This window comes from Ptychodera flava, chromosome 6 (genome assembly GCF_041260155.1).
Source record: "Ptychodera flava strain L36383 chromosome 6, AS_Pfla_20210202, whole genome shotgun sequence".
Classification (NCBI taxonomy): Eukaryota; Metazoa; Hemichordata; class Enteropneusta; family Ptychoderidae; genus Ptychodera; species Ptychodera flava.
Genome location: NC_091933.1, coordinates 24,633,419 through 24,643,393, shown reverse-complemented (window position 1 = coordinate 24,643,393; position 9,975 = coordinate 24,633,419). Strand labels below are relative to the sequence as shown.

At 37.9% G+C, this 9,975-nt stretch overlaps 1 protein-coding gene across 2 annotated transcripts; it reads right to left on the bottom strand.

The window, feature by feature from the left end:
• Positions 1 to 1,966: 1,966 nt before the first annotated feature.
• Positions 1,967 to 7,516, bottom strand: LOC139135280 (uncharacterized). 2 transcript variants are annotated; one of them, XM_070702600.1, is made up of 3 exons: positions 7,374 to 7,516; positions 5,251 to 5,740; positions 1,967 to 3,933 (listed from the first exon to the last, which is right to left on the bottom strand). In XM_070702600.1, the coding sequence occupies exons 2-3, from the start codon at positions 5,727 to 5,729 to the stop codon at positions 3,732 to 3,734; spliced, it is 681 nt and encodes a 226-aa protein (XP_070558701.1). In that variant the 5' UTR covers positions 5,730 to 5,740; positions 7,374 to 7,516; the 3' UTR covers positions 1,967 to 3,731. The 2 variants fall into 2 exon arrangements, with proteins under 2 accessions (XP_070558701.1, XP_070558700.1); XM_070702599.1 differs by lacking the exon at positions 7,374 to 7,516 and adding an exon at positions 6,228 to 6,560.
• Positions 7,517 to 9,975: the final 2,459 nt, after the last annotated feature.

Sequence of the window (9,975 nt, the reverse complement as noted above, 5' to 3'; positions counted from 1 at the left end):
CTTTGATTTTCAACTGACTGTTCTGTGTTCTCCTTCCCCCCACCAATGTTCTTGTTATTTATTTATTATTGCTCAGTATGTATAAAGATACTGAACACAAAGAGGGTAAATCTTGCCCAGAACTTATCAATACATCAATTTGAAAAATTATATTTTCCCTCTAATGAAATTGTCATCTTCCATGCAGTGTCTGCTCAAGATGGTAGCCCTGTATTGTTTTCAGTATTCCCCATTTTGCTTTAAATTTGGCGCTCGGTTGAATCATTTGGTTACAGTTGACAAACAAAAATTTCTCAGGGTCAAGTGCTAGTGGAAGGTGCATGGACAAAACTTTGTTCTGTATGTGTTGTAAGACCAGACCAGACCAGAGTGTTTTTACATGCTATTAAGGTAGTATATGCCTTGACAGTGACAGACTTAAACTTTTTGCTCAAACTTTCCTTCATGAAACTTTCCACCATTCTCTTATCAAATTAAGAATAAAAATCAGGGGTTACCGTGCAAAAATTGGTACTAGAGCGACAAATTACCTAAGATTTCCCGTTATTTGAAATTTAAAATGACCACCATCTCTGTGTTAACTCTATGGTGAAAATAAAATTTCCGATTTTCAAAAATTTAAGATAGTGAAAACTTTTCTTACACCATGAGTTTAAAATGAGCCCCCACAAGTGGTAGATTAGAAAAGAATTGATAAAATTTGAAAGCTTGAATACCTGTCCGAGATGCAGGTTCATTAGCTGTTTGTAGATCTGACCTGTCAAAAGTCGCCAGCCAAGCATTAAAGTGTGTTTTGGTCATTGAACATTTTAAGGCTTGTTGCAGCCTGATATTGCAATATATTCTATGTACGTAACAGAATGTTTCTGGCAAAAGAAAGTTCAGATGAATGGGTGCAATTTTTCTGGGAGTCTGACAACGTGAAAGCACTGGTCATTGACATGCAAAATTACTAGATGGGAGACCAGGTGGATAAGGTGAAATATTCAAAATAATTATGATACTTCACATACACGTTTGACAGTTTACTTTCCAATTACAAACAAGTACACATTCTGATTGTGCAGCTCATTATTTTGGGTTGGATGAATGAGACCGACAAAACCTTACCAGCACATAGTGACTGATGTAAATCATCCATTCACAATGAAGCTGTTATGATGACAATTGTATCCTGTAATCATCATGCATTGAGAATTTTCTGATTTGGAATTGCCAGCCTGTTGATTCTCATGCAGTTGTTACAACTGAACTCATGTGTTTGTAGTTGATTGAAATCAAAGTTGAAAAGAAAGGAACACATACAGGCATTCACATGTGTGTGACTAATGATTTTAGAATCAATGAGAAAAGTGCTGTTTCCATTGATTTCATGGGAATCTGTTCAACCACAGTTCCAAATGCACACAAACACACACACACACACACACACACATTCTATTACAACACTGTATTGTTCCTGATCCTCTTACCCCTTTGTACCTGTAGGTCCAACTCTGCCTTATAATGTAAAAGGATTGTACCAATATTTGATGGTGAAAGGGTTATTTACTAATTTTACTTTGGAATATTGAAAGAATAAAACATCCTGCCAAAGATCTTCACCCTTACAATTGCCAATGGATGTCAATACATTAGTAAAGAGGAATTCTGTATGTGAGATTTTTTTATCCTTGTGTGTCATTTCACTTGGTGTGTCAACTTGTCTGGACAAAATCTGATGCCAGTTGTTGGATTTTAACTAGCTGGATGTATGTTAAACTAAACTTTTTTCTCAGTCAACAAGGAAAGTTTCTTTTGACATTTATATTTACTGACAATACAGTATTAGGTCTCCATCTGCGTCACATTTAAAATATTTTCAACAAGTATGATTCTGATTTGAGATTTAGTTTCTTCAGTCAACTATTCTAATCCTGTCCTGGATACAGCAAGGTTAATAAAATAACTTTATTCAATTTCAATATAGTATTTAGAATTAATTTATTGTCGATTGGTTTGAGGGCGCCATAATGATCCCTTTACTGCTTGGTACCCTTGGAATTTGCATACAAGTCAACCTCTGGTACACATAGGTATTCATACACAAGTGTACAGGATGTATAGACATGCAGCTCATCTCATAAGAACTGTAGTGCGAGGATTTAACCATATACAACCTCCTGAAAATAAGTTTTCTTTAAAAAACTGTGCATTTGAAAGTATTGAAGATGTAATGCTACAAGCACATTTTAACTATCTTTTACATCCAAACCCAGGCTTATTACTGATATTTTGTCTTCAGAGAGATAGTAAGAAAAATTATGTTAGTATCATAATCATACAGGGAGTTGTAAACAAGAGACATGATACGGCGATCTATTAACTATTGACAGCTGTGGTAAGTCTGTCATTTAACCACACATGTTCAGTAATTTCCAAATTACTGTAGTGTCAAAAGATCAACCCTGATGACATACCAAAGTGGTTTCATCAATACCAGTAATATTCATAATTTCATAATTTCAATATTGATATAATTTTTGACTTTATAAGACCACATTTGTTAAATGAGCCTGTGATCCAAACGGTATTCATCAATAAGAACATCATTAGTTTGGCAACATAACGTTTTTGGAGGCAGAAAATTCTGTATGTAGTTCATGGTTTATCACCATGGCTTGTAAAGATTATGCAACATCAGTGAATTTATTAAGATTGAATGCAAAGAGTGTAAAAATCATCCAATTTGAGTGTAAGAGTGAAAATTTTATCCTGAAGACTACCAAGTGTTAGTGTACATACAATGTGTGTAATCTGTACTTGTCTTGTTGATCAAACACATACAGACTATACTATTTGCAGACTTTTCTGATACTTTGTGCCTGAAAAAATGTCGCCCACTCTTTCCGTTCCTTTGTATCGGAGCTTTAATTTGTTCTATTTGGATAAAAAATGTTTTATTGAATTGATAAAATAAGAGAATTAACCTGTTTTAATGACACAGTGATAACAATGGTAGAGAACTCTAAATGACTTGCCTTTCAGTGTTCATAAACAAAGACCAGATTCAAAGCTGATGAGACATATTGGCAAAATAGACTACTGTTCGAATGAATTTCATGAGCTCCCCAGAGGCGATCTTTCTATTTTTTTTTCAGCAAAGATCATTTTCAATTTCTATAATACATCAGTTGTTATTGTGATTGTTAGCATAATTAAGATTTCAGACTAGAGGACATGTGTTAATTGTCAGATGGGCACACGCTACAATTTCTGTTTACAAATAATTGATTTACACCCTACCCTGGCCTTCAACAGTTTCTATGGCCAGATCAGTATATGGATACAAATTTTGACCATCGTGAAATGAATGAAGGTACCCTGTTTATGCTGTAGGTGAAAATGTCGGAAATACTGCTTTTGAAATTGTACGGTGGATTGTTCAAAAACAGACAATGGAAGCCCCCTTTCCTCTGACTCAGTCAGTTATTTTCAGCCAAAGTGAAGATAGAAGTGTCAAGAAATGAAACAGTGAATCAAGTAATCCAAGTTATAACCATGCATGTAAAAGAAATCACCTATGCAGGAATTATATCGGCTATCAACTTCAATAGAGTGATGCCAAGCCAACACCAAAGTGTATGGATGGCAGCACTTTACAATACACTTATCATATCTCTCATCTGACAACCTAAACCCTTTGAAAGACAACAGATTTTAGCTGATATACCGGTAAATCTTTCATTCCTTTATTGTATAGAGACATTGATTTTTTTGAGGTCCGACTCCGAAAGAGCTTCATTCTTCCAGTACTTCACCAGGCGTTTGGTCTCTGGAGTCATATAGTCCAGGTATATGGTACGGTCGAGGATGAGTCTCTCAGAGGGCAGGCCACTTGGAAGCGCTCCACCGTGGATTCGCACATGAGTGTAAAACTTGGGAGAAAGTTCACTGAAACAGAGAGATAAATGGTAAATAGCAATGTATTGTAGACCAAAAAACTTTCAAAAATGTTCAGTGTCTCTGATCTGTGTGTAATTTTTATACTTCATCAATGATGATTCAAATTGATGTTATTTTACCCCAAAAAGGAATAAGTGTTGTACCTTGTGACAGATACATTGTATCTCAAGTAATGTGATAACAATTGACATTCTGCTGACAGAAACCATTTCAGTATTGGAACCATATAGTCTAAATCCATAAAACTTTCACTGACAGGGAAAGAGAGGTGTACACGGGTCAAAAGTGGTTCAAAGGTAAGTTTTAATTCCGTTGCTAATTCCCCCCTGATGCTAAGGTATATCTTTTTCACTTGGTGCATGGGGGATCAGAGCACACCAAACTTCACTTAAACAAAGCTTACATGTTTATGCCAATAAAATCTATGCATACAAGTGTCTGTTTCTGCAGTTTTCAGCACAAACACTGCAATGATGCAACATTACAAAAATTTTGTAATTACAGAATGTATTTGAGAATTCACTATTCACTAGAATAAATGACAAAGTCGTCAGTCGTCATAGTTTCTGAAAAAGATGGAAATTGCAATTGTGTGAAACAATCATTGTAGAACTAAAACAAGTTTGGAGTTTGTTTACAGGGTATTTTAAGCATGGAATTCAACTAGAAACCAAGAAATTGTGCTACAGCTTTCTTAATCCATTCTCTCTGTGGGTGGGACAGAAGGTGTACCTGTTTGATGGACCGGCCTTTCAGCTCAGTTATTTTGAGACGCTGAACAATCATGATTCCGGTCATTTATAAACTGATCTCTCAAGACAAGTCCACAGACCATGACCGAGAGGTCATCAAGTGTTGTTAATTATAGATATTTTATAGTCAGTCCACGTGACCCTGCTATTTCAAGCTGGTTTTCATACTCTAGGGAGCTTTGATTTACCGTAATGTTAGATTCATGTACAATTAATATAAATAGCCTCACACAGATAAAACAACTACAATCTGTATAAGCGCACATGGGTTACACTTGTCTAATAGTTCCATTTTTCTATGTTATGATTGACAAATGAACCATTCACGTACATGGATTCCACAGTCTGCAAACATGTGGATCCCCCACTTGTGAACCATTGCTTGAAAGCTGTAGTGTTGAAAAACCTTACAGTCGATGCTTTATTTTCACCTTTGACCTGTGAGCATTTTAATATTAAACTTTCAGACTTAATATATGACCTCAGTCTTTTCAACATGTGGTGACTGAAAAAGGTGATCTCGAAAAAGTTATAATTTTGTTGATGGACTTACCACACTGAATATCTGTGAGGTTTCAATCCTTTCCAATGGTGAAGTGCATCTTCACTGTCAAATACGACTAAATTTCCCCAGTCTCCCCCAGGTTCTCTTTCCGCAGAGGAGTAGCACAAAATATCAGGGTGAGTCCTCAGTGACTCTATGAGCACGGAGTCGTTGTCCCAAACAGAGTCAACTTCCTGCTGGCTGACAGGTTTGGCATATCCGATAAAACAGACAAACAACTGCTGCCCCGGCTTGTCCTGCATTTTTGTCACGAGTCTCGCCACCGTCTTTTCCAGACTCTGGGGGAAGACGAACCTTATTTTCCTTCCACAGGGAAACTTGTCAAAGACTCCATCAGCGTATTTGGGAAATTCCTTGGCAAATTCCTTGTCGTTTTTGAACATGTCAATTTTCTGCATTATCCCTGCCTTGACTTCTCGTATGAATTCAAAATCTTTTGGAAAATCCTGTGGAGTTAGATTTTCCATCTCCACTTTACCTGTATAGATGGAATGTATTTCCAGTTCAGAGTGCTTAATGACCTGCAATACTGTTAACAGACTGCCTGCCTTGCCTGTGGAGTTTGCTAGATAGTTTGAAAAATCGCTACATTGTGTTTAAACAGTAATTAAAAAACTGATCACTGTCAATTATATAAAGGTTATCTTCATGTATGCTACTGAAAGTGTATAGCATTCAAAGGCTGTAAAAAAACTCTACATGTATATTGGCCGGGAAATTGGCATAAAAATCATTTGTTGATCCAGTTTACATCAAAATGCAAAAGAAAAAGAAAGCAATAATGTTTAGAAAACTGTAAAGAGTTCTAAATTAAACATTGGTTTGTAGATAAGTGGATAAACATCGGCCAGGTGACTTTGCAGAGTTACAGTGACTGTGGACAAAAATGTGAAATGCGACAAACTACCACTGGCATTTGTACAGCAAACTGCAAATGAACAAGGTGATGAAGTGTGTCCACCCACCTGTTGGCATACTTTAGAAATCCGCAAGACTTTCTGCTATAAGTTACAGAGTTTAAGAAAATCAATACACCAGCTTCATATAATGATTACAGTGTACGGCTCTGGTCATTGATCGTGATTTCCCAATGACCATGCCTCGTGCACACACCTGCCACAATCACTTCACCTGTTGACTGACTGATTGACTGTTAAGATAATGTTCAAAGTACAGGCAGACCTACTCAGGAAGACGAGCCCCTGTACTGCTGGGGCAGCCTATTTCAGGTAAAATCAACGGTGCTTTCGTGCAACAAAAGGTTTTCGTGCACAGATTTTCAGCATGCGGGCACATTTAAAAACTAACCAGCAGGCGGGGGACAAAAAGTAAAATTTTCGGCTGACTCGCAGCGTGTTTGCAAGGTTATATCTGATTGGTCGATTGTCACTATTCACAGCAGCTTAGGGAGTTTATTTGTATTATTTCATTATAACGGTACGATTCTGCCAACCAATTGGATAACAGCTTCGAAATCGCTGCAAGTCGCCCCAAAATTTTTGCAGTGGGCGGGGAAGAAATTTCAGTTTTACAGTGAGCGACTCTGGAGTAAATTTTTGGCAATGGGTACCGGAAAAGAAGTTGAGGGGGTGCCGTGATTATAATCCAGGGAAGATTAAGGCGGAAAGGCGTTATCGTCTACGCAAAATATATAAATAGCTTTGAAATATGAATATTATCAATAAATTCAATTTGGTCTGTATCATGTGATCTGGGTTGAGCTTCATTCCCATTCTGCAATTCTTGAAAACTCAACAAAAATGGGTTTAACAGGGTTAAACTTTCCGCTCAGCAGTACAAGAAAGTCACAGATAGCCAGGATCTGCAGTATGGATCACACCTGACAGTAGCTGTGATATCGCAGCGGCACTTGTGGCGTGCATCGAACGCGCTCGGGTCATTGGGGTCATCGCGGCTGTGGCGATGACCCCAATGACACGAGCGCGTTCGATACACGCCACAAGTGCCGCTGCGATATCACAGCTGACTTGACAGCTAATTTGTAACATACGATGTAGTTTAGTGTACATGTATACACTGCACTGCAGAGAAGTTGGCCAGCCGCCTCAAATAGTCCTTTCTACATGACTGTAAAAGCCTCTTTTACTCACTCTAAGGAGTAATTCACCGTATCTCCTCTGCAAGGATGATGATTGACAACATGGTCATCAAGTCGACATTGTTTCCGATGCCCTGGGTGGTGCGAAATGATGCGTCGAACAGGATCAGGAGTCAGTCCATTTCAGGCCCAGTTGGTTCCCTGCCCCTTTCTACCGCTGGCTGCGCTATGCTAACGAAAATAGAAAGGGACCGTCAGGGAACCAGTTCAACCAGACTATTTCAAACCTGTCCAAAATTACAGGTAACATGTCTATTTTACAAATCGGTTCAGCGGATTCAAATTTTGTGCCTCTCGCCTGTTTATTTAAGGTAGTATGTGCCTCGAAAGTGAAAAACTTAAACCTTCGCTCAAATTTCCGCAAGGAATCTTTCAAAATAAAACTGTCTTTCAAAATCAAGAATAAAAATCGGGGGTCACTGTGCAAATTTTGGTACTAGAGAAACAAATTACCATGGATTTATCGAGATTTGAAAAAAATCGATTTCATTAAAGGTTTCCTTACACCAAGAGCTTTAAAATGAACCCCCACAAGTGGTATATCACAAAAGAATGGAAAAAGTTTGAGAGTCAAAGTATCTGTAGGCGCATTATTTGTATGACAGCATGCATTCCGCGCCTGTTAAAAGCCCCGTACTCCGCTTTGGCAATAACGTTTTGCGTTGAACATATAACTGACTTTTCTACGGACTCCAAGGTTTCAGTATTAGGGCCACCGTTCCATTTCTTATTTTATTAAGTTTACTTTTGTCTTTTATTTTGTTACTATTTTAGTAACTTTCATTTTCATGAATATTTTTATTTATTTTTTGTGAGCATTCATTTATTTAGATCTCGTGAGTTTTCGTTTCTGAATAATATTGTATAACCTCGTTCATTTGGTTTCTTCCGTCATGGCTGAGAGAGCTCTATTCGTTCACTGCAATAGATTAGCTGATAGACTACACAGTGACGTTTACACTGGGTGTAAATATACCAAACTACCGTTGTTAACAGCCAACACTAATCGATGGAACGGAACGGAATGGCCACACAAAATTCTTTTGTGAATATTTGATGCAAGATGTATTGTTCTTTCGTTCTTTTTAACCTACAATTATGGAATTTACTTTTTCAAACATGAAATTCTACATGGGGGGAGGGAGGGTTGAAAAGTAAATTTTAGTGGCATCACATATTTTCTAAACAGCAGTAGAAACAAGGCGATGGACATTTCAACATAGCCACGCCACATTTGATATTTTCTTAGCTGTAGGCCTACTAACAGCTTAGCTTAGCACTTTAATTTCCTCCAGATTGAATGAGTTTGACGATTTGTACTGCTATTAGAAACTCACATCGTAAGTTGTTTTGACATATTAGTATGATAAACATGACCTATGATGTTGTAACTGCTTTCTATGGGATGCCTTGTGTGGTTACTATGGCAACCTAAATGTTTGTATCGAAACAGCATATGACGGGGGTAGATAGTAATCTGTTTAATCATGTTCTAATGGTAAGTGAAAGAGTGGAGAAATTCATGTTGCTATGCAAAATCCCAATGGTAACTGTTTTGTAATCAATGCACTATCCCAAAACATGTGCAAACATGTATCTGCAGCCCATCTCTGTCAGCCTGTGGCAAAGGAAAACCACTGTAAGGGAGCCGTCATTATTTAAGATCTGGGGGTCTCTCAAAATATTAAAAGCTACAAGGGGGAGTTGTTCAAAATGTGGATAGAAAGAAGGTGGGGTACTGAATTTTTGGTGCACAATGAATTGGAACGCCTCTCAGATTGCACCACTTCACATATCAATTTATCAATTTTCGATGTGAGAAGGGGAACACCCGACTCTCGTGCTCTCTCCCTTGCGGGTTGTTAGAAGTTTTACGTAATAAAAATACAAATTGAAAACACATCTCAGATTGTACCGGACTGCGCCATTGCACACATCAATTTCTCAAAATTATATCAGTCACACCTCAGAGATATAAATAGAACATACAAACAGGGTGGAATCCCCCAATATTCTGGCAAGAGGGACAATCCCCTTTTGATGTCATCCTGGATGAAACACTTGATACTCACCCAAAATAAATAATACAATATGGTTGGATTCTGGTTATAGCGTGAGCGTTGGATTCTGGTTATAGCGTGAGCTTTTATATCTACATTTTGTTGCAACTTTGAATTTCATTTTGTTGGTTCCATCTTTTTCAACCGTCATGAGATAACCGATGATAATCTAGCAGGGTACAGCAGGACTTGAAAGGTCTTTACTATTGCTGTATTTTTGTAAATTTTACTAATACATGTATTGATATTTAACTTTTCTATATGGGGTGTCAGTCAAAATTTCTGTTGGAGAGGGGGTTACTAAAATTCATCATGGTTGGCAGGGGGGTACTCGAAATTTCAGAGTTTCTGATGAAATTCCTCCGAACCTCCCCCCTCCCCGGCCGTAAATAATGACGGCTCCCTAAGGCTGCCCCCGAAAAACATGAATTCACTCACGGTCCCTCCACAAAAGGGACCGTGATTTACTGCTTAAGGAGGCACTAACACTTCACTGTAAAGCATCTAGCAACACATCTGATTGGCACACTGACG

Excerpts from the sequence above, each read along its gene's own strand:
- LOC139135280 (XM_070702599.1), bottom strand. Across the intron at positions 3,934-5,250 it reads CCTCACAGATATTCAGTGTG|TGAACTTTCTCCCAAGTTTT; the intron begins GTAAGTCCATCA and ends TCTCTGTTTCAG.